Source organism: Chelonia mydas, chromosome 7, assembly GCF_015237465.2.
Source record: "Chelonia mydas isolate rCheMyd1 chromosome 7, rCheMyd1.pri.v2, whole genome shotgun sequence".
NCBI lineage: Eukaryota > Metazoa > Chordata > Testudines > Cheloniidae > Chelonia > Chelonia mydas.
Window position 1 is genome coordinate 79,627,571 of NC_057853.1, and position 24,919 is coordinate 79,652,489.

The following is a 24,919-nucleotide window of genomic DNA, read 5'->3' on the forward strand; positions in this document are numbered from 1 at the left end:
CTGGTTCTCTAACCTAACAGAACTACAGCTGGAACCACCACTGCAACTACCATTCTTTACCAAGGACCATTCTTCCATCCAGACCAGGCCATCTTCATCTAACAGCCTGGCTATTGAAAAGGGAAGTATTAGCCATACTCAGCCTATCTTACAAAGTGATAGGGACTTCACTCTCTTCTAGGAGAACTTCCAGTCTAAAAGCCTACCCATCCATCTGGAGTAAATTCAGCCTTTCGTGTCAAGAGCACAGAGCAAACTCACAGCATCCCAGGATTCAAGTTATTCTAGACTTCCTTCAAGAAGGAATGATAAAGGAACTTCAGCCAAGCACCATTACGTGCCAGGTGTAGGCCTCAGTATTGTACTGTTCGCACGATATTCAGGCTCCCTGGTCAAGAACCCTCAGGTATCCAGGTTCCTCAGAGCAGTCATATTGGCCAAACCAGCAGTCAAACTCATCTTTTCTGAATAGGATCTACTCTGGGTGTTGACAGCCCTAACCACTCATCCTTTTGGACTTGATTTCTGCATAACCATTTTACCTCTCCCTCAAAACCTATTTTCTGGTGGCTATCACAACTGCCTGACAAGTTTCAGAATGGGCACCTTATCTGTGCATGAAACTTACTGCATGTTTCATGATAAGGTGGTGCTAAGGATTCAGAAATGGTCTTGCCAAAGGTAAGCTCTCTTTTCCATGCCTTGCAGGGAAATGTCCCTCCCATTATGTCTGAAGCCACAGTACCTAACTGAGAAGCTGTGGCACACTTTAGATGTCAGAAAAGCATTGAAAATTTACATCAAGCATACAGAACCCACAAGGAAGTCAGGCGTTCTGCTTATCTCCTTCCTTCCAGAGACTCAAGGATTCAGTCTCCAAGCTCTCCTTGCTAGATGGATCAGACTACATATTGATGAGACATACAAGGCAGCCAATGTTCCTGTCCCAGAAAGAATCAAGGTGCACTCCACAAGACCAATCGCAACCTTGTGGGCTGAAAGAGCACGTGCTTCCATCACAGAGATCTCCAAAGCAGCAACATGGTCACTGGTTAACATCTTTATCAGATGTTGTAGACTGGACTTAACCTTCTGAAGAGGCCTCCTTTGGCAGGAAGGTGCTGGAAGCAGTGTTCCAATAATAACCTTGCTGCTTGAGCAATGCTGTAAAAAGGGAGGGGCTTCCCCCCCTCATTCCTTTTGTTTGTTCTCTTACCCTCCCCTACCCCTGCATAGCAGAACTGCGGAAGATTCTGGGCTGCAGAATGGAAAGTGTCTTATCCAATAAGTTTCTTTCTGCTAGCTATGTCTCCTGCACAACTCTACTCATCCTGGATTGCTCATCAGCCGATGATCAACATTTTATTTGTATACATTACCTTATAAGCAAGGTCTTCTGTGCGTCGTTACTTGGTTGGCATTGGAATTATTGTCACTATTTTCCACAAGTTTTTACCCAGCTTTAGAAAGAATCATCTGGCAGCAGCCAGAGAAAGGGTCAGAACAAGCTGTGCTGCAGCTTTGAACCACCTCCAAAACTGCACACCGGAGGGAAATAGCTAACATGTAGCAAAACTGTGGTAGATACTACAAGCAGAAAGGAAATTATTGGATATGTTTTCCATTATTCGCCTATAGCTACAATCTTTTAGCGTTTACAATCAAGTGATATCAAATTATATTTCCACCTAAGAAAAAAGTAAGTCTTGGAGGTAATGAAAAGGAGCCTATTCCGGGATGGACAAAATTCCTAGATTTATTGGACAAATGAGATTGGGGATTTCAGCCGTTTGCGATTATTTTAAGTTTACTGACTGCCATGAATAATAATCCAACCACCTCAGATTTCCCCAAGAACCTGTTCAAAAAGTTGATCACTGCAACATATTATGAAGGGCAACAAATCTGGACTATTATAGATCATTGAGTGAATGGGGAAATCAACAAGGGCTTTCTTGAAAAATGTCCTGCTGAGAGCTCTGCTACAAAACCACAGGTGCTCCAGAGCGAGCACTTCAACTGGTCACAGCTGTAGGAATACTGCATGAGGAGAGAGAAATGTGTAAACAGTTCTATCGGAATGTGCTTGATTTTTTTCTGAAAAGTAACCTGAAATTTCTTCACTGGGGAGGTACTTGCATCAGCAAAGCAATGAGAACAGTCTGAATTAACCAGGCTATCCACCACCCAAAATAAAACCATTTATCAGGACTTGGTGAATCCAGTGGTGAATGCCATGGCCTACATATTAAAATAAATAAATAAATACCAAAGTGCATGGCAGTGCTGCTCTACCCTGTTGGCCACTATGAAGCGATTAAAGGGTCATTCAAATAAGGAAATCCAGAACAAGCTACATGATTATCATTGTCGACCATCCACTCACCAACTAATGAAGTACAATAGATTGGTTGCCGTTGGTGACTACCCAACAACTAACCAAACGTGACCACAGCCATCCAAATACCAACCCAGAGCCCCACAACTCAACCCTTTTGTGACCTTACAAGACTCACACACAAAGTTATTGACAAAAACTCCCCTGATGCATTCACCTTAAAAAGTAGGTAGATATAATTATTAGTTATTAAAATTAGGTATAATTTGTTTTGTCCCCTTCTAGAAAAGTATCAAGCTACAGTAATCCTACTAGGTTTCCTATTTCCATAGACTAGTTTCAAATACTTACACAGAAACTGCTTTTTCTTTTCCAGTGGTAACTCGTGAAAAACATCCCAAAAGATTTTAATTGTAGGATGGTCTGCCCAATATTCTCCTTTATATTCTGTGTTCTGAAGTGACCAAAACATGTGATTATTAGTCAAATTCACAAAATATCAGGACACTCTGAATATGTAAATACTGTATGTAGAAAGAGACAACACATTGCTCCTGAGTTATTCAAAACTACAAATGTCATTGTTCTATATGCATTTTTATTTTTTTCACCAAAGTTTACTTTTTTATGTTTTTACCTCTAAAGATAATGTTTTCTCCCACACTGGATACCAGTTAACATCCTACTACTAAAATGATTCTAACACCAGTAAATTCTAATCAGGGTATTTACATTCTGCCTATATAAATGCCTCTTGCACTTTCAGTTGAATACATTATTATTTATTGACTGTACACAGTAACATTATTTAACCACCACCGCATTTCAGTGGTGGATGTACAGTGACTCAAAGGACTTTGGGATCCTTCTGAAAGTTAAGAAATTTCTTGTGTGCATTTACTGAAAAATCCTAGCTTCTAAACAAAAATCCTAAAGCCTTCCCAATAAAGTGTACATCTACTACACTGAACACTAAAACTGGGTGTCTTTTTCTATTACTTTATCCAATATAAGCAGGATTTGTAGCATCACATGAGAAGTCTATGAAATATAGGTGTATTACTACTTGTTAACATCTACTGTTCTCAGCCATGGTACACAGAGTTCAGGGATAGGCACCTCTTCATCACCAAAAAACACAAAATGAACTAGGAGACCTAGCGGAAGGTTCTATATTAGAGCTATTGTTTTTAATACTACAAAACTACTGTCCCCATTCATTAATGGCATGGATTAGTATTTGTGGATTTATAGGGAGAGACTTGAAAGAAAAGAAAATGAATGGCACTGGAATAAGAAGGAAATTCCACACAGCAGGGTTCTTGTGATACCAAACAACACAAATGGAACTTGTGTAATGTCCAGAAGATGTTTTAAGGATTTATAGTCCAAAAAAGGAAATGGACCTTTTTTCAGTTTATAAAACACCTGGATAAACATTTTAAAATATTTTAATTTCCTTTCTGCCTGCATGACTTCATAAGGCAACACACAAAAGTAATTCAGAATATATAACTTGTTTTGGACTACACAACCTTGTCATCGCACCCATGCACTAAAATATATTTGGCCACTTGTTGACTAATGCGTTGCATATTATAATAAGGAAAATTCCTAATGGTTTGTGTGTCTAGATAATAAGGGGCACTATAAAAAAAAACCCAACAACAGAACTCACATCTAGGTCACCTGCCAGTGAATGGAGCTCTGTGATGGTTTTTGGAGTAGATGGAACTATCATTCAAACAAGAGATGTGTGAAACCACCAGAAACCCTTAAACTTAAATTCTTTGAACACAAAAGTTCATGTATTAAACATATTTTTTGTTAACTTTTTCCCCTTAAAAATTTAATATATATGGTTCTCTCTCAGTTCTCCGCAACGTTTGTCCAAGAGATTTTGGAGAGATCAGATATGAAACATTAAGGGTGAGGATGAATCTGTAGAAATTAAAGAGACTCCATTTACTGTTAGCAAAATTCTGTTACCTCATCTTTAGGGAAACTGGAAAGCTTAACTTCAACACAGGAATGTGGGGGCAGGAAGTGCTGGAGAGGCAATACCATCAAGTGTTTTGCTTTTGCATTTTAAATGTATACCAATTTAATGTATTCTAACTAAACTAGCACTTACCTTCTCCAGTTCTTTCCAATCATAATTTGTGTTCCCAATCACCATCGCCTGCAGCTCACTGGGCTGGAAGAGCTGAAGAACTTTACCACCACACACCTTATGAAAGCCTGCATGGAATGCATCAAATAAGGAAGCCACTGATTTACTGAAGATATAATCCACATAGGCATCTACAAATTCTTGCCTGTAGAGTGAAGACAAAAGCAAACACATTTTAAAAAACTGAAGATAGTTAAGCACCATTCTTCTATAAATAAATCAATGGTCAACTTAGCACAAAATACTAATTTTTAAGATACTGTATTCTGCCTATGGTCTTTGCTATGGCCACAATGAAGATCCTTTGACCATGAGCAGTGCATGAATTCAATTCTTCCCAAAACTGAGAGAGTATGGACTGGACAAAGAACAACATTAAATAATGCATTTCAGACAACATGAGCCTTTTAATTATTTGTACCCTCCACAATGAATTGGCTCTTCAGGAGACTTGCCCTGCCTCTTAAAATGCTGATTCACAGTATAGTGATCTTAAACTAATTATTCAAGTCACTGTTGTTCCTTTACTAAAAAGGATTATTTTCAGTTTTAGGGAGTGATTGTGTATGCTCAGTGTTGGAAGACAAATTCATAACTCTCATGGACATCTTACGTTCTGTATAGTGTCTGGGTCAGACAGAAAGGGTTAATTACGGTTAGGGAAAATAGTTTAACTAAGAGAACTACTCCTTGTTACTAACGAGCATGAACATTTCAGGCAAGATACTTGAAATGTTTGCACTCAAGTACACATGGCAAAAATCCAATAACTTACTAGTTTACTTTTGACTGTGAATATTTTTACACCAGTCTAGTCAGCATTAAGTGGTTCAATCATGCTGCCATTATTTCTGTTAGCAGATTATCAATACATTTTCTTCAGGGAAATCCATAGTATTTTTATGTTTTATCAGGGTCATCATTTATCTCAGAAGGATCATTTGAATGCACCTTGCAAACAGCCTGGCATTTGTTTGGGCGGTTGCCATGCAAATTTTTACAATGCTATCTTTTGCTAGGTAATGTTGCTACAATATTCACAATATTATTAAGATTGTAATTGAGATTGCCATACAAAGGAAAATAAAGGGTGCTAAATGATAGAGGACTGAAAAAAACTCTTAAAACACTGTCAGTGTCAGATGATAATCAGTACTAACAATTATTGATAAGGCACACACCTTCCCAGTACACTTCAGACAGTATCTGAATCTCTTGGCACGCTTCCAATTCATGTAAATATACAACAATTGAGCAGGAAAACAAAAAAAGTGAATAGACATCTTCATGAAACAACAGGTACTTCCTTAACAATGAAATCCCACAAATACTGGCAGCACCATAGTGATCCTTTACTATCAGCCAAGAATTTAAAGAAAAAAAAAAAAAGGCGGCGGCGGCTACTCACCTGTAACTGGAGATTTTTTCAAAATGTGTGGTCTCTATCTGTATTCTACACATGGGTATACAAGCACATGCATCTCAGACCAGAAAATCTTGAAAATAATGTCTGTTGGTCTGTGCCTGCACCCTGGACCTCCTTGTGCTCCATACCAGTGGTACAAGGGGAAGTGCAGAGCAACTACCTCTCCAGTTCCTTCTCTGCTACAAATCCAGTAGTGTCTGAAGCAGAGGGGAAGGAAGGCAAATAGTGGTATATGGATCTGGACCACACATCTCAAAGAACCTCCACTGACAGGTGAGAATGCTGGTCCCTATGAGTATTTCACAGGTGGGTGACTGGCAAGCAGTAGTCAAATAGGAAGGGAGGTATGAGGATGCAGGAGTACAGATGCCTGTAACACTGCAATTCCAGAGGCTGCATCAGCAGAAGAGGCTTGTAGCAACGCATAATACTTCTTGAAAGTGCAGATGGAATTCCAGGTTGCTCCCTTACAAATGTCTAGCAGAGGGACTTCTTATAGAAATGCTACTGAGGTTGTCTGTGCTCTAGTGGAAAGGGCACTCAACCCATCTGGCGGAGGGAGATGCACCAACTGACAGCAGAGGAGGATACAGCCAGAAATTCACTTAAAGAGTTTCTGCGCAGATATCGCTTGTCCCCATGCTCACTCTGCTATAGCAACAAATAATCTAATTTATTTTCTAAATGATTTCACTCTTTGCAGAATGCCAATGCTCATCTGATGTCGAGAGAACCAAGTCTCATCTACTCGCTGGAGGCATGAGGCAAAGAATACCAGTAAAGCAAATCAACTGGTTTATGCAGACGTCGGAAGTTACCTACAGGATGAATTTGGGTGGAGGCAAAGGGATACCTTCTCTTTATGAAATGTATGTGTATGGCAGGTAGACCATGAGGGCCTCCAGCTCGCCTTTTCTCCTGGCCAATGTAATGGTCCTCCGGAAGGCACCCTTCATAGAAGATGGGACATCAAGAACATGGCCATCGGTTTGAAAGATGGCCTGTTAAGTGTTGAAAGTATGAGAGTAAGATCCCACTGTGGTGCTGGCTTCACTACTGGTGGGGAAATCCTAGTCAGACTCTTTAGGAATTTGATTGTTACTGGGTGAGTAAAAATAGAATAGTCATCTACTGGCAGATGGAATGTACTGATTACTTCTAGCCGGATTCACAGCAAGCTAACAGAAAGATTTGTCTTGACAGTGACAACACAGTCTAAAATAGAAGCAAGACCTGCTGGCCCTGATTATAATTGGTTCTGTTGCACCCAGAGAGAGAGAGACTGGGGGGGTGGGGGGACACCTCTATTTGGTTCGATAACATTTTCTGCTGTGATTACGAATAGTTTGAATGGCCTCCAAACATGAATGCTTTAAGTCTGACACCCATCCAAATATCAAGCTATGAGGTCAAGAGAGTCCAGGATGGGATATCTGATACTGTTGTTCTCCTGAGTCAGCAGGTACAGAAAGGACTAAATACTATAGGCTCAAGCAGCAATCTGCCCAGCCAACCATATTTTCCCTGTCCTCACAACCTCAGTTCAGCTATAAGCACGTCATGGTCTCAAGGAACATAGAATCATAGAATCATAGAATATCAGGGTTGGAAGGGACCCCAGAAGGTCATCTAGTCCAACCCCCTGCTCGAAGCAGGACCAATTCCCAGTTAAATCATCCCAGCCAGGGCTTTGTCAAGCCTGACCTTAAAAACCTCTAAGGAAGGAGATTCTACCACCTCCCCAGGTAACGCATTCCAGTGTTTCACCACCCTCTTAGTGAAAAAGTTTTTCCTAATATCCAATCTAAACCTCCCCCATTGCAACTTGAGACCATTACTCCTCGTTCTGTCATCTGCTACCATTGAGAACAGTCTAGAGCCATCCTCTTTGGAACCCCCTTTCAGGTAGTTGAAAGCAGCTATCAAATCCCCCCTCATTCTTCTCTTCTGCAGACTAAACAATCCCAGCTCCCTCAGCCTCTCCTCATAAGTCATGTGCTCTAGACCCCTAATCATTTTTGTTGCCCTTCGCTGGACTCTCTCCAATTTATCCACATCCTTCACATGTTCTCTGCTCCACCTGTCCATGAAAAGGAAGCAAAAACAGGAGCATGCAAAAAAGAAAAACTAAAGCAAAATGAAAATACACAAAAAAGCCAAGGGGAAAAAAGAACAAACAAAAATATGAGTGAGGGGAAGGAGCGAGAGAGAATGGACAGGGGACAAAAAAAAATTGTTGGTAACTAAGTCAGGGCCCTCAACAAAGGGAAAAGTGGTGCCATCGCCATCTGCCAATACACTGAAAGGAGTGGAATGGGAATTAATAAAAAAAAGTTTGTTTTAAAGAGAAGTAATAGAATCCATCACTTCAATGACAAAAATCTCTGCCTGAGAATGTTACAAGATCCTTACCATCAGACTCATTCAACTTTTCTGCAAAAGGAAAAGATGTCCCCAGAATTACCTTTCCCAAACTGTGGGAGGCTAAAAGACTGCATAAAAAAAGGAGGCTTTGATTGCTACTCAGCAAATTCTAACTATACTCAAGTTCCTTGCAGATCAGTGCAGTTTTGTTTACGTTAACCATTTAGCAGTCTATGACCATTATTAAGAGAGATGAGTTGTCTTCCCTAGGGAGGCGTATTTAGCAAACAACCTAACCTTATAAAATGAAGAGAATTGTATAAATGGGCCCTACATAGCTTTCAAGTTAAAAATTCGAGTTGAAACAACATACTTCAAATAGCAACTAATAAATTACAGCAAGAATTATGTTCTCAGCAGCTGGAAGAATTCATCATGTTAAATAAAAGCTTCTTCCCCCCCCACACCAAATATGCTAATTTCTGGATCAGAGCAAGTTATGTTTAGCAGTCTAGATATACCTTTCTGAAACAGGCTAAAATTGAAGCACTACCTGACCACTACACCTGCACCATTATAATTCATTTACCTATTTTGTTTGACCACAGGAACATCAGCACCTTTGGGAACCAGCTCTTTTACTTCTGTTGTTCCAAAATTTTCCACAGTGATCTGTTTAAAAGTAAAATGCAGAGTACACTTAATCTACTGTTCCAAAAGACCATTTCCCTCAACACAGGGCAGGTCTACACTACTGCCTAAGTCGATCTAACTTACGTTGCTCAGGGGTGCAAAAAAGCACCCTCTCCCCGAAAGATGCAAGTTTTGTGCTGCTCACACAGGTGATATATTGGCAGGAGATGCTCTCCCACCGATGTAGCTTACACTTCTCGACGAGGTGGAGTAATTATGCCAACGGGAGAGCACTCTCCTGTCAGCATAGCATGCCTTCACCAGATACCCTACAGAGGCGCAGCTGCACCAATGTAGTGCTGTAGTGTAGACTTGCCCTCAGCCCTGGGCAGCGTTTCACAATCAGCTTAACATTAAAATACCAACTGAATGCAAACTTCTAATTGGAGAGCAGCTAGTGGTTTTGGTAACATATATTCTGCTAGAGGCAATCATAATGGATAGTTAAAGCTACATGTAAAATACTTTAAAAAAATTCAAAAGCTTACTGTAAAGTTGAGACAAAATGTCTCCTCTATGTCATCTTCTGGGTAGTCCAGTAACTGCTGCATACTTCTGCAAAACAATGTATTTAGTCTTCATCTTAATGCATTGAAAAATTAACATATGTTGAGTAAGTGTTCTCAGTATTTTGTCAGTCCTATATCTTTCTACAGCAGTGGTTCCCAAACTTGTTCCGCCGCTTGTTCAGGGAAAGCCCCTGGTGGACCCGGCCGGTTTGTTTACCTGCAGACGCGGCAGGTAAACAAACTGGCCCGGCCCACCAGGGGCTTTCCCTGCACAAACGGCGGAACAAGTTTGGGAACCACTGATCTACAGTCATCTTCTTTGGATTTCTCACTTAGATGACTAGCATTCAGAAGTGCAAAGTTAAGAAACCCTCCACTGATTCATGTTTCATTTCAGCTGTAATGCAGCACAAAGTTTATTGAACATTTTCTTGTTTCTCCTTCATTTCTGGCGACCTTAATTGCTCCAAATGTCTACTTTAGAAGCAAGGTGAAAGGGTTCTTATTTTGGAGTTGGAAAGCAGCAAGAGGGCTCACAGAATGAGAAAAGACGCAGGGTACTGAGAGAAACAGAATGATAGCTGCCTGATCCTTCATCTCAGTACCTGAAATATGTGTTTATGGGTCAAAAAACAGTAGTGTAAATCCAAACTCAACTTTTAGCCTAACTGTATTATTCTAGTTAGAGCTTTTTGTCTATTTATTGAAATATTATTTATTCAATTCCTTGTACATTACAGGAAACTACATCGTGCATTTAATAAGAAAGATGATACACTGGTTATCTTGTCATTCTATTTATAATCAGCTCACCTGCCAACATCAGGCATTAACTCTTTTAAGTCATCTAGGGAAGGCTTCTTATTCAACAGCTTCTTGTACAAAGCCAAGGGGAAATGAAGGTCTACAATAGTAAAATTATATATTGCAAGCCCACAGACAACACCAATCAAATGGAACAAGTCACTGTCTTCAAAGGTCTATGATGAACAGAAAATACAAGAGTTAAGAGTTAACATTTGTCAACTTAAAAAAAGAAAAACTTTCAGATTTTTAATAGGTTTATGTTCTATTTCATTTACATTTTCTATAAATAAAAATATAATCTTATTTCATAGATATTGTTAAAACAGGTAAGTTTTTAAACTAGTCGAGAAAGACTGAAATCCAAGGAGAAAAACCGGTTACCTAACCTTTTGTAAGTGTTCAAGATGTGTTGCTCATGTCCATTCCATTCTAGGTGTGTACATGCCCACGTGCACAGTTGTTGGGAGACTTCTGCCGTAGCGGTATCTGTAAGGCTGGCTGTGGCGCCTCCTTGAGTGCCATGTTCATGCATCGGTATATCAGGCACCACCAGCCCTATGCCCTCTCAGTTCCTTCTTCCCGGCAACTCCAAGAGGGGCAGGAGGGCAGGTAATGGAATGGACATGAGCAACACTGTGTCTTTCCATATTCTTTATGAAAATATGCTTGAGATATACTATATGCAAGATGGCTCATGTGAGATATCATTGGAAAGGTTATGATTTAATGAATGTGATTATCCTATTTGTATGCATGTATCATTTCTGTATCTGAAATTAAGAATATTGACTATGTATCTGTATTTCAACTATGTTACTTTGGGTGACGCCCACTGCCAACACTTCAGGTACAACAATGGAAAAGCCAGACAGGGAGGATGGCCCAACAACAGGGACAATGGACTCTACAAGAGCTTAGTCTTCCTGTGAAGGTGAGGGTCAGCCAGTGAAGAATGGCTGCAAGAGTACAGAGTCAGGTAGTCTTGTCACCTGATACTAAAACATTATCTGGGACTTCTTGTAACTTTCCACTGTAAGGGAAGGAGGGCCAAACTAGAAAACAAAGGACTCCCGCCTTATGCAAATCCTATTTAAGGGTGGGAAGTGAGGTAGACCTGGTCGTCAGTTCTCCCCTGCTACCTCACCCAAGATAGCTGCTAGAAACAACTAAGACTGAACAGAGGGAAAGAACTGGGGCCAGGCTGGAAGGGCGTCTGGCCTGTGAAGAAGATTATTAGAACCACATTTAGGGTGAGAACTCACATGTAACCAGTTTCTTTAGTGTATTAAGCTTAGTTTGCGTGCTCTCTTATTTTCTTAGTAATCTGCCTTGTTCTGTCTGCTACCTCCTTAACTACTTAAAATACACCTGTTATAATTAAATACATTTATTTCTGGTTTATAATACAACCCAAGTTTATGTGATTTCTAACTGGGAGGGCAAGAAATTGTGCATACAATCTTCCATATCGAGAGAAGAGGTGAACAGAATATATCTTTGGGTCTGTACTTCAAGGGAGGTGGACATCTGAGTACTGGAGCAAGTCCCTTAAGCTGATCTGCAGCTGGATGTGACCCTGCCTGTGTATGTGTTAGAGGAGGTTTTAAGAGCCTGGCTCAGCAAGACAGGTTAAAGGGGGCCCATGCTGGCAGAACAGGTAGACTCAGTGGTATCTTAGCACATCAGGTGACTTCCCAAGGGGTCGATCCCATTACAGAACACGTTTCGAAGAACAGTTATGAATAATAGGTAACTGTTTTTTCTTCGAGTGCTTGCTCATGTCAATTCCATTCTAGATGACTCACAAACAGTATTCCTGGAGGTGGGCTCAGAGTTCACAGTTTAGCGGCTTGTAATACCGCTCTACTGAAGCCAGAGTCATCTCGGGCTTGCTGGGTAAGCACATAGTGAGATGTGAACATATGGACGAACGACCACATGGCAACCCTGGAAATATCAGAAATTGGCACATGGGCCGGGAAGGCCACCGCCAAGGCTTGTGCTCTAGTTGAGTGGATGGTTACGATTGCAGGTGGAGGCAGCTTTGCCTGATCATAGCAAAATCGGATGCAGGCTGTGATCCAAGATGAAATTCTCTGGGTGGACACTGGATGATTATTCATCCTGTCACTGCAACAACTACGTTGACTTACAAAATGGCTTGGTCCTCTCAATGTAGAAGGCTAGAGCACAAGCCTTGGCGGCGGCCTTCCTGGCCCATGTAGGTAGGTTGCTCTAGTGGAGGGCTTTCTACTCCTCAGTAGGACCTGTTGGACTAGGGTCGAACATTCCCATTCCTCAGTAGTTAACCATAGAGCAACCAAGCTGTGAGGTGCAATGCTGCCAGATTCAGGTGCAGGAACTGGCCATGATTCTGTGACAGGAGATCTGGCCAGTGGGGCAGTGGCATTGGGATCGTCACTGACAGGTCCATGAGCGTGCTGAGCACCTGTGCTAGCGAGGCCAACCCGGAGCTATCAGGATAACCTTGGCCTTCTCCTACTTCATCTTCATGAGGACTTTGTGAAGCAGTGGCACCAGTGGGAAAGCGTACATCAGAGCCCCCAACCAAGGAAGTAGAAAGGTGTCCAACCGGAAGCCCCTGTTGACCCCCCAAAATGAGCAGAACCTGTTCTGGTGAGCATTTCCTGTTCTGGTGAGTCACGAACAAATCCACCTGGGAAGACCCCCACTTTCGGAAGATCTGGTCAACCACATCGGGGTGGAGAGACCATTCGTGATGTGATGAGAAGGTTCTGCTGAGGCAATCTGCCAGCGTGTTCCTGGTTCCGGGGAGGTGCGCTGCCATGAGATGAATGGCATGCTGCACGCAGAAGTCCCATAATCTGAGGGCTTCCTGGCAGAGAGTAGATGGCCTGGCTCCACCCTGCTTGTTGATATAAAACATTGTGGTGGTGTTGTCAGTCAGGACTTGAACCACTTTGCCTTGTAACTGGGACCAAATAGTCTTGCAGGCCAGGTGAACAGCCCTGAGCTCCCTGACATTTATGTGGAGGGAGCGGCCAACCCCAACCAGCGGCCCTGTGTACTGACCTCACCCAGGTGGGCTCCCCAGCCTAGGTCCTAGGCATCGGACACCAGAGTTAGCGACGGGGATGCACAGGGAACTCCCTACAACACCAATGCGGGGTCCTGCCACCACGCCAGCGATGCCCAAATGAGGCCTGGCATGTTTACTACCAGGTCCAGGTCATGCCTGTTGGGGATGCAGACCAACGCCAACCATGCCTGCAGTGGCCGGAGGTGGAGCCAAGCATGACGGACCACTTAAGTACAAGCAGCCATGGGCCTAGCAGTCTTAGGCAAGTACAGGCAGTGGTGGGCGGGTGGCCCCTCACACAGGAGATTACATCTGACATGACTCAGAAACGGGTCTCCGGAAAGAATGCCCTAGCCCATGTAGAATCGAGAACCGCCACAATAAACTCTCTCCGTTGCACTGGTACGAGGGTCGATTTATTTTTGTTCACTAACAGGCCCACGTCGCAGCATGTGGACTGCACCAGATTGAGGCTGCTCTACACTTGACCCCATGAGCTGCCCTTGATGAGCCAATTGTCGAGATAAGGATAGACCCAGATCCCCTGACACTGCAGGTAAGCGGCTACTGGGGCCGTGCATTTTGTAAAGACCCGTGGGACCAAGGAGAGGCCAAAGGGGAGCGCTGTGAACTGGAAATGGTACTGGCCCACCATAAAATGGAGGAACTGTCTGCATCCTTGGAAGATAGAGATATGGAAATAAACATCTTTCAAGTGAAGAGTGGCGTACCAGTCTCCCGATCCAGGGAGGGAATGATAGACGCCAGGAACAGCAGGCAAAACTTCAACTTCCCGAGGTACTTTTTGAGTCGTCGCATGTCCAGAATGGAACACAGGCCGCATTTTGCCTTCGGGATCAGGAAATAGTGGGAGTAGAAACCTTTCCCCCTCATTTCCTGAGGGACCTCTTCCATCGCCCCCAGTTGTAGGAGATTGTTTACCGCCTGAACGATGAGTTGCTTGTGAGAAAGGTCCCTGAAGAGGGACGGGGACGAAGGTGGCCTAAAACTGAGGGGGTGTAGCCCAGCAACACAATTTCTAGCATCCAACCATCTGAGGTGACTCTTGACCAAATGGTAGGCATGGAGAAGTCTGAGGAAAAGATGGAGCAGATCCAGGGAGGTGACTGGGGCATTGCTCTCAAGTGCACTCTCAAAACGCCCGCTTCTGGCCCCCCACGGTGTTTCACTGGGCCAGATTGCGCAGGTGAACAGGAGGAGAAAGAGCGGCAGCGACTGAACCCAGTGTCCCTTCTCCTCATACATCCCTGCCGAGGCTGCCAAGGCCTCGGAGGCAGGGGCTGCCGGAATGGATTCTTCGCAGACTGAGACGTATGCATCCCCAGGGAACGGAGGGTGGCCCGAGTGTTCCTCAGACCTTGCAGCTTCTCATCCATCTGACTGGAAAACAGTCCGACTCCACTGAACTAAGATCTTGTATGGAGGACTGCATCTCCTGGGACAGGCCGGTGGTCGGAAGCCAGGAGTTACGCCTCATGACCACAGCCAAGGCAACCACCTTGGCGGCTAAATCAGCTGCATTCCAGGCCAACTGGAGGGAGCACCGAGCTGCTGTGGTACATTCCTCCACAACAGCCCCCAACTTTTGGGCCACCTCCTGGGGCATGGAGTCCTTAAACTTGTGGAGGGAAGTCCCACAAGTTAAAATTATAATGCCCCAAAAGAGCCTGGTGGTTCGCTACCAGGAACTGGAGACTGGCCTTAGAGTAAGTTTTTCTTCCAAAAAGGTCCAGTCTCTTGGCCTCCTTATTTTTGGGGGTGCAACTAGCAGGCCCGTTTGTCAGCCCTCGACATGACCAATGACCCCAGGGGTGGATGGGTATATAAGTATTTGAACCTCTTGGTGGGGACAAAATACTTTTTCTCAGCCCTCTTGGAAATGTGCGGGATGGAGGACAGGGTTTGCCAGAGGGCTTTGGCATCGTTCAGAACCCCTGCGTGCACCAGGAGTGCGACATGTGCAGGAGTGGACGCAGAGAGCACATTGAACAACGTGTCCTATTGCTCCGCTATCTCTTCCACCTCGAGGCCTAAGTTAGTGCTACCTGTCGGAGCAGAACTTGGTGCTCCTTAAAGTCACCTGGTGTTCTAGCATGGGAGGGCCCCACCACCACCTCGTCTGGAGAGGACGACGACTGATCCACCGGGGGAGGGCCCAGGGCATCATTCCCCGCGGGGAAGGGGGTATCAGGGTGGGCATCTGTTCCTCCACCACAGTGCCCACCGGAGCTTCCTGCACCGAGCCCGGTGCTGATTGGGGTTTGTCCGATATTGTGACCAAGGACTGGTGAGATGGGGGCATTGGCATAACCAGCATGCCCCAAGTGTTCCAGTAAGGCCACTGCACTGGCAGGTCAGTATTGCTGCGGCAGCTGCAACCTCTGGAGCCCAATCATGATGGTGCTGTCTCGGCGAGGGGCTGAACTCCCTCTCCATGCCAGCACCATCTTCTTGGGCACCGGTGAACGGGATCAATGCCAGGAAGAGTCCGATGCCAGCAGTGCACTACGCACTGAGGCCGAAGTGCTGGGCATTGTGCCCGGCCAGGCCAGCTCCGAGGCTGGGCAAAGAGTGGCCTCCATGAGGAGAGCCCTCAAGTGAACGTCGTGTTCTTTCTGTGTCCTGGGACAAAAGTTCTTACAGCTGCGACACTTCTATTTAACGAAACAGCTACCATGTGGGTCACTAACAGGCATAGGCCTGTTGCAGTCAGAGCAGGGCTTTAAACCCGGACACAGGGCATGCCCCACCAGGACCCTAACTGACTAACGACAGTACTTAACAACTACTTACTAACTAATCTACTATAAACAAACTATTTACAGCTGGAACACAAGGTTCACGGGTAGGAAAAAAACGCTGACCACTTGCAAAGCAAGGGAAAGAGGCACTCCGACCAACCACCACGGGCGGTAAGAAGGAACAGAGAGCATAGGGCCAGCGGTGCCTGATATACCAATGCATGAGCTCGGCACTCAATGGGGTGCCACAGCCGGCCCTACGGATACCACTAAGGCAAAAGTCTCCAACAAGCGTGCACACTCCTAGAATGGAATCAACATGAGCAAGCACTAGAAGAACGTGTTTGTTTCACTCAGCACTTATTGAGCTTCTGGGGGATTCTTGCAGTGTCAAATGTGTTGAAGTATTCCAATAGAACAGTGCTTTTAATGGACTGAAATTTGATTACTTAATCCTTTGAAAATTAGGGTCATGATATAAAATTTCCACTTAAAAATATAAGCCATGTCCATTATTGACCTCTCTAGACCTACTATCAAAAGGCAATTACCCTAATGTTTTGATCGCGGTGTGACTGGATTTCAACTTCTATATCCAAAAACAGAGGCAACAAACTGGTGAACACTTGAAAATTTGGGCTTTAGTGACTTGCTCACACACTTCGTTAATAACAGAGCAGGAACACAAGCCAGGTCTCTCGACTTCATTGTTTACATAAGCTCCATACACAAGGCTACATAAGGGAAAGGAATTTGTCAGACATGATGTTGCCTACTTTTCTCTGCTATCCTGCTTTATGGAGTTTCAGCTATTTGTACCACCTTATTTTTCCTGGCATTTTTGGGTGCTATACTTGTCAGGATTATGAGAGAATTAGTGGGGAATGGCAGAATCTTAGCAGAACATGTGATGAAGGGGGGACGTTTTTAACCCAATGGTGAGAGGAGTGAATCTCCTTTGTGGCCATTTTATTCAGCTTCTCTAGAAATATTTCCTTAGAAATCTAGTGCAGTCCACTATGAGTCAAAAGAGGATTCATTCACTGCACAATAAAGCGTACCTTGTCAGAGAACCAGATGAGCCTGGACTCTTCATAGTACCTAAACATTCCATATTTGGGATCAAGCAACTCTCTCATGATGAGCAAGAAAAATTCTTTGCGAACACCTCCTGCATCAACAGCTTCTTCCCCTACAAAAATAACCTGAAATGGGCACTTCTGTTAGCACAGAATATAAAAAGGATATGCAAAACAAATTACATTTAATCTAAAAATATACTGAATTTTTTAAAGTATAATAGATACTAAAATAAAAATTATGATCTGATTTAATGTTAGATTAAGGGAATTTAAGCAGTATAAACTGGCTATACCTTGAGTGGTTTCTTGTAATCTACATTCTTCGTTTTCCTTAGGACTTCCATAGCATCTCCTACAATATTGTCTCTGCGCACCACTAATATTAGACAAGGATTGACAGATTCAAATACAGGGAGAAAAATAGATGAGAAATTCTGTCTGTGAGCCTGGTCAACAGCCATCTGGGAAAAACCAAGTAAAAGCCTTAGTAATAGTAATAATGACGACAACTAACACTGCATGCATGAAAAAGCCAACATTTAAGAGCTTCTATCAATGTATTTATTTAGCATACATACCTGGGAGCCACAATTTTAGGTTTAGCACACTTTACATCCCTTTAACCTCACCAAATATGCTTCCTTGTAGCACCAAGAAATTCAACAGTGCTGTTCAACAGTTCCGTAAGTGTTAAATTACTGTTTTTAACAATTAAAAACTTTTGCATAACAGAAAAAGCCACACATACACTATAACCCATCCAAGGTCTATTGAAAACAACTGGCAAATGGAGGTTGAGGAGGTAAATATTAATCTGGCATAAATATGCATTAAGAAGTGGTTTCACAGAGTAAAATTTGTTCATATTTTTCTCGTAGCTGTTTTGTTTACAGTTGTATTTTCTTCCACTGTCTAACAATCTTTTCACTTGCTTTCCTTCTCCTCCTTAACATGAAAAATCATATTAAACAAAATACTGTCATAAGTATTCTGATTATGACACAGAGTTCCTAAAAGCTTGCCAAATATCTACTAAAAGAGATCATTAACATAAGCTATTCTGTAAATGGACACAGGCATAGGATGAACATTTTCCTTGAATTTCCATTTATTTTTCTGTTCACATAACAATTGTGGATTTTTGAGCATCAGTGGTGAATACAAGCTTTGACAACACATTCAAAATTGTATTTATTAACTTATTGTGATTACAGGCATTAGTATTTTTCAGCAGGAGTGCATCTTCAGCTTCAAGACATAGGCTCTTATCACTGTAAGCAGGCAATATGAAAATGGGCATGGGGAGGATGGGGAGCAGTTCAAGTAGTCAGAGAGTTTGGAACTATTATTTCAGTCATTTGCTTTTATTTTTCTTTCACTCACTCTGTCCCCTTTATACATGTGATTTTCATAATTCATGACTCCTTTACAACAGCTGTGCAGGTATGTATTATACAGAATACCAATTGTTGAACAATTTTTCATCACATCACACGTTTCAGTGTTGTTCAGATAACAAGGACTTCCAATGCTTAACTGATATGGTTAGGTGAACATAACTCATGCTTAGAAATAAAAGGACACAATATAGGGTACGTTTTACAAACCATTATATTTATGAATTAGCTTTATCCATATTATTGCAAAACTGAAATAACTAAAAATAGCAAGTATGTAATTTGATGGCAGCAAATAGGGAAAGAACCAATGATGATCAACATTAAAAATGAAATCTCCATATTGCAACAATTTTTCCAGATTTAGAAATTCAGTCCCACCTTTCCACAAAAAATACATTTAAAACTATTTCCAAGCCTTGGCTCTCTCCCATTGCATTGCAGATGTAGGTAAGACCATACCTATTACAGTTTGAGATAAGCAATCAGTTGGTTGGTAAAAAAGTGCCACCTAACTACTGAAAAGGAGAGAAGTTGCTACAAAAGAGAATAATTTACACAGATTACCAAACAATACAATTTCAACCAGGTTCAAAACATTAAAAAGGGGGAGAAAAGTAAACTACCCCAAATTTATATCATGCAAATTACTTGTACAAAAGTAGGAAGAAAAAAACTAGATCTCAAAATAGTTGATAGATTTTAGTCCTTTTTGGGTATTTTAAAAAACTCACCTGCATTTGTAAGACAGCATCTGTTTGCAAGAGTGTAGTCTTTGCCTGTGCATCGAACACAAAAGGGTATGTGCAAATTGTAACTGGATTTTCTGTTAGCTAGAACCAAAAAGCAAAATATTATTGCACAGAGTTATCATATGGTACTTAAAAAGCGTGGTTATAGTCAGAAAAAAATAGGACTGTAAAAATGGTTCTCTCTCAATCTGCTTTATTGACAAAAGATTTAACTGGTCAGTGCTGGGCCAATACCGCTGTGAGAAAGGGAGTGGATTTTTGAATTCTCTTATGTTTCATCAACAAAACAGTTAGATCATTTCTAAATCTTTATTACTGATATAGGTATGAGGTTAGAAGGTATTTTGGTTACAGATCCTAACTTTGAGCTTGCACTGCTTACAGTTTTAAAAGTGTTTTAGGCTTTGTCTACACTACAGAGTTTTGTCAATGCAAGTTATCCCGACATACAGCCACCGCTTTAATTAAACCACTGTTGCATGTCCGCACTATGCTCCTTCTGTCAGCAGAGTGCATCCACAATAGCAGCTCTTGCATCAACAAAGAGCAGTGCACAGTGGGTAGCTATCCCACTGTGCAGCTTGCTGCAGGGTGCTTTGGGAAGGGTTTGCAATGCCTCACGGAGCAGGTACAACATCAAATTATTCAGGTTTCTCAATCTCATCATTCCAGGAGCATCCTACTAGATTGCCAGCCCCTCTAAGTTCAGACAGCAGCTGAAAGCAATGAATCCTGAGGCAGGGGGAATGGGACACCCTCAATATCAGACCCTGCCTCCCTGAGTCTCTTCCCCCACCCCCAAGCAGCAGCCTGCCCTGCCTGCATGCTGCGTTCCTAGTGCTAAGAAGAGCAGGATTCAGAGTTAACGTTTTGATTCTGTGATTCCCTCAAAGTACTCCCCCAGCCTCCTCTCCCCACAGATCAAGATGATCCCCCACCTCTGCTGTAGTCCAGGCAGGACTGCATTTGCTGTGGAAGCTGGCATGCTCAGCTGGGCTGTAGCTATGTGAGCTCTCCACGCTAAAGAATTTCAGTACTTCCTAGGGCTTTGAAAGGGGAGGAGTGCATGCCTGTGTAGCGGGATACAGGGTAGTGGAGTTCAAAACAGTGAGCAGAGGGCATCGTGGGATACCTCCTGGAGGCCAGTTATGGCAACATACGGAACACAGTGACTAGACTGACGTTTTGTTGCTCTAACTTTGCTGCAAAAAGCTCTATGCTTCTCGTTGAGGTGATTTTATTTTGTCGGCAAAATGGGAGTGTTTTGTTGCCAAAAGTAGCATTGTAGAGTGTACACCTCCACTGATTTGTCGACAAAAGCTGCCTTTTGCCAACAAAACTGTGTAGTATAGACAAGGCCTTATATTTACACTCCATCAATGACTTCTATATCCAACCTGATTAGTTAATATAGAACAATTTTCTGAAGACATTTTTCTGACTATACCCACACAAATTGTAAAGTCTTACTTACATCTAATACTCTAAAATTAATCCTTGACAGAAATAGATCTTAATCAAAATTTCTGATTTCCTTACACTCTGAAAAGGAAGCCAGATTACAACCAGTCTTACCTCAGTTAATCCATGGTTGATGTCCTATGACAGCAATGCACAAAGGTAGCAATAATTAAGAGTAAAAAGCAGCATTAGTGTCTGCATTAATTATTCTTCTCTGAACCAGCAAAAATATTTAGCTACAGTATTTTTAAAATGAATAAAAACATTCTCTGAATGATTAGAGAAGCAAATAAAAACATAAAAATTTTGCATTGTGGATTAATCCACAGACTATAACCAGACACTTAATTACTATATCTAGGGCAGAGGTGGGCAAACTACGGCCCCTCTGGCCCACGGGACTGTCCTGCCTGGCCCTTGAGCTCCTGGCCCGGAGGCTAGTCCCCAGCTCCTCCCCCTCCCCCGCTGCGAGCTCCTGCCGGGCAGCACGGCGGCGTGGCTGGCTCTAGCCTAAAAGGAGGCAGAGAATGGGGGTGGGGGAGGGGGGTCAGTCAGGGGACAGGAAGCAGGAGGCAGTTGGATGGGGCAGAGATTCTGCGGGGTGGGGGGGGGAGTGGGGGGCAGTCAGGGGACAGGGAGCAGGGGGGGTTGGATAGGCGTGGGAGCCCCTGGGTGCCTGTCAGGGGGCAGGGGTGTGGATAGGGGTCGGGGAAGTCAGGGGGCAGGGAGCAGGAGGGGTTGGATTAGGGGGGGCGGGGGGTCCCAAGATGGGGTGGTCAGGGGACAGGGAGCAGGGGGGGTTGGATGGGTCGGGGATTCTGAGGGGGGCAGTCGGGGGACAGGGACCAAGGGTGGTGGTTAGGGGTGGGGTGTCCCAGGAGGGGGCGGCCAGAGGACAAGTAGAAGCGGGGGTTGGATGAGTTGGGGGTTCTGAGAGGGGCAGTCAGGGGGTGGGAAGTGGGCAGATAGGGGGGTGGGGGCCAGGCTGTTTGGGAGGGCACAGCCTTCCCTACCCAGCCCTCCATACAGTTTGGCAACCCCGATATGACCCTCGGGCCAAAAAGTTTGTCCACCCCGATCTAGGATCTTTAAAAAGCGGTGCTACAATAAAGTTTTCTTGGACGGACGGCACTAAAATAATAAATGCTAAGTTATGGGAAATTTATTATAAATGTTATATTAACAGTAGTATTATCAATTTTTAAAATCCTGGCATTCTACATATAATGCTCACTTGCTCACTAAGAGTCTTTATGTAAAAAGCAAGCTTTTTGCTTCTTCCCTTTTTTCAAGTTGTTATACCATATTATATGTTAAATGCAACAAAGAGTTAGTACAACATGTTTTGATTTTCAAAGTGCGCCACTTAGAGCATGAGTTGAGATAAATCATCATTTGTTTCCGTAATCTGTAGCTATTTTATTGTACACAAAGATTAAGAGGGAATGTGCAACTTTTTGGATGGACTTGGAGGGGAATTTAGTGATAGAAGAGGCATATGTTACTGGAACACTTAAATTCTCTCTTTCCTGCATGTTTCTCTGTCACCCTCTGTTGAACGCAAAGGCAGACATTTCCCAAGGGTAGAAAATGGAAAATAAATTTAAATAGCACCAAAAAGTTTTAAAAAAACAGTACTATAAAGAAAAAGCTCAAGGGACCAGGATATCTGAGTAAGACCGTTACCTTTTCTGTAACTGGTGTTCTTTGAGATGTGTTGCTCATGTCTATTCCACAATAGGTGTGCGTGCTTGCCACATACACCAGTGCTGGAAGTTTTTCCCCAAGCAGTACCCGGAGGGGAGCGCGCCCCAGCGACCCCTGGAGTGGCACCTCCATGGCGTGATATAAGGGGAGCTGCGTGCTCCCCCCACCCTCAGTTCCTTCTTGCCAGACAACTGACACAGGTGATGGAGGGCAGGATGTGGAATAGACATGAGCAACAAATCTCGAAGAACACCAGTTATGGAAAAGGTAACTGTCTTCTTCTTCGAGTGACTGCTCATGTGTATTCCACAATAGGTGATTCCAAGCTATATCTGTTGGAGATGGGTAGGAGTTCACAAGTTCTCAGGATGGAGGACAGCCCTGCCGAACACGGCGTCATCCCTGGTTTGGGAGACGATCACATAATACGAGGTGAACACGTGAACCAAAGACCACGTGGCGGCCCTACAAATGTCCTGGATGGAGATGTGGGCCAAGAAGGCAGCCGACGAGGCCACCTTCACAATCGGAGGCGGGGGGATACCCGCCAGATCATATCAGGTGCAGATGCACGAAGTGATCCAGCTGGAAAGCTGCTAAATGGAGATCGACCGACCCCCCATGCGCTCAGCCCAGGCGATGAACAGTTGAATGGCTTGGTCTGCTCAAGGTAGAGAGCCAGAGCCCATCACACATGGAGCGTGTGGAGATGGCACTCCTCACTGGATGTGGGGCTTGGAGCAGAGGACCGGCAGAAAAATGTCCTGACCCATGTGATAGGAAGAGACCATCTTCGGGAGGAATGCAGCGTGGGGATGGAGCTGGACCTTGTCCTAATGAAACACTGTGTATGGGGGCTCGGAGGTCAGGGTCCTGAGCTCCAACACCCGCCTGGCCGACGTGATTGCAACCATGAAGGCCACCTTCCACGAGAGGTGGGACCAGGTGCACATGGCTAGTGGCTCAAACAGGGGCCCTGTAAGACAGGTCAACACCAGGTTCAGGTCCCACTGCAGGACCGGGGGCCTGGCAAACGGGAACAGGTGGTCCAATCCCTTGAGGAACCGGCCAGTCATAGCACGGGAGAATACCGTGTGACCCTGCACCGGTGGATGGAAAGCCAATATGGCCGCCAGGTGCACCTTGACTGACGAGGGCGCCAGGCCCTGGGCTATAAGGTGCAGAAGGTAGTCCGGGATAAGCTGGATCGGGGCAGCCACTGGGGAGACACCCCACTCAGCCGCCCATCTGGAGAACCGGATGCCAAGTAGGAGCGGCGCATGGAGGGCTGCCTGCTTTCTAGGAGGACGCGCTGGACCCCTTCTGAGCGCGTCCTCTGCTCCCTACCTTACTATTAAGCAGCCATGTTGTGACATGGAGAGTCACTCTGTTGGGGTGGAGGAGGCAGCCCCAGTCCTGGGAGAGCAGGTCCGGGTGGAATGGCAACCGCCAGGCCCGTGAGGGTCCCGTACCAATGTTGCCTGGGCCATGCTGGGGCAATCAGGAGGACCCAGGCCTTGTCCATCTTTACCTTTTCCAGGACCTTGCTGATCAGTGAAGGGGGGGGGGAGGGGAGGGAGTATAGAGAAAACTGGCCTGACCAGGACAGGAGGAAGGTATCTGAGATAGTGCCCCGTCCCAGTCACCCCCCTGGAGCAGAACCGGGGACAGCGCCGGTTCTGAAGAGTCGCGAACAGGTCCACCTGGGGAGTTCCCCACACTTGGAAGAGTCGGTGAGCCACTTCCAGGTGGAGAGACCACTCGTGTGGAGAGGAGAAGTCCCTACTCAAGCGATCTGCCCGGGCGCCTGGTAGATGGAAGGCTTTTATGCAGATGCCATAAGCTATACAGAAATCCCACAGCCTGAGGGCTTCGCAACAGAGGGCAGATGACCGGGCCCTGCCTTGCCTGTTGATATAGAACATCGAGGCCGTGTTGTTTGTGAGGACCCTGACCACCTTGCCCTCCAGGTGCGAGCAGAAGGCCACGCATGCCAGCCGTACCGCCCTGAGCTCCTTGACGTTATGTGTGGGGTCAGATCTTGAGACGACCACAGACCGTGGGTACAAACATTCCCCACATGAGCCCCCCAACCCAGCTCTGACGCATCTGACACCAGCTCCAGCAACAGGTCCCTGTCCTTGAATCATGTTGCTTGTGGCGGACCACCACCACAGGGAGACAATCACCAAGTTGGGCACGGTGAGGACCTTGTCCATCCTGTCCCTGGCCTGGGAGAACTCAGAGGCCAGCCAGAACTGGAGGGGCCTCATTCGGAGTCTGGTGTGGCAGACCACATACATGCACGCCGACATGTGACCCAAGAGCTGGAGGTACGCTCTGGCTGTTGTCACCGGGAACCTTATGACTGTGTCGATGAGCCCCTT

At 44.5% G+C, this 24,919-nt stretch overlaps 1 protein-coding gene across 12 annotated transcripts in view; it reads right to left on the bottom strand.

Annotated features, from left to right (window-relative positions):
- HERC4 (HECT and RLD domain containing E3 ubiquitin protein ligase 4) overlaps positions 1-24,919 on the bottom strand; it is an 81,131-nt gene that overhangs the window by 7,536 nt on the left and 48,676 nt on the right. For 6 of the 12 annotated variants that reach the window (XM_037905881.2, XM_043551232.1, XM_043551234.1 and 3 more), the window contains 9 exons: positions 20,940-20,963; positions 19,347-19,445; positions 17,509-17,676; positions 17,195-17,338; positions 10,317-10,483; positions 9,483-9,549; positions 8,891-8,973; positions 4,473-4,656; positions 2,690-2,792 (listed from right to left, as the gene is read on the bottom strand). In XM_037905881.2, coding sequence (XP_037761809.1) covers positions 2,690-2,792; positions 4,473-4,656; positions 8,891-8,973; positions 9,483-9,549; positions 10,317-10,483; positions 17,195-17,338; positions 17,509-17,676; positions 19,347-19,445; positions 20,940-20,963 — 1,039 coding nt within the window. The remainder of the gene's footprint in view (positions 1-2,689; positions 2,793-4,472; positions 4,657-8,890; positions 8,974-9,482; positions 9,550-10,316; positions 10,484-17,194; positions 17,339-17,508; positions 17,677-19,346; positions 19,446-20,939; positions 20,964-24,919) is intronic. The other 6 variants (XM_037905884.2, XM_043551238.1, XM_043551237.1 and 3 more) reach the window with 1 other exon arrangement.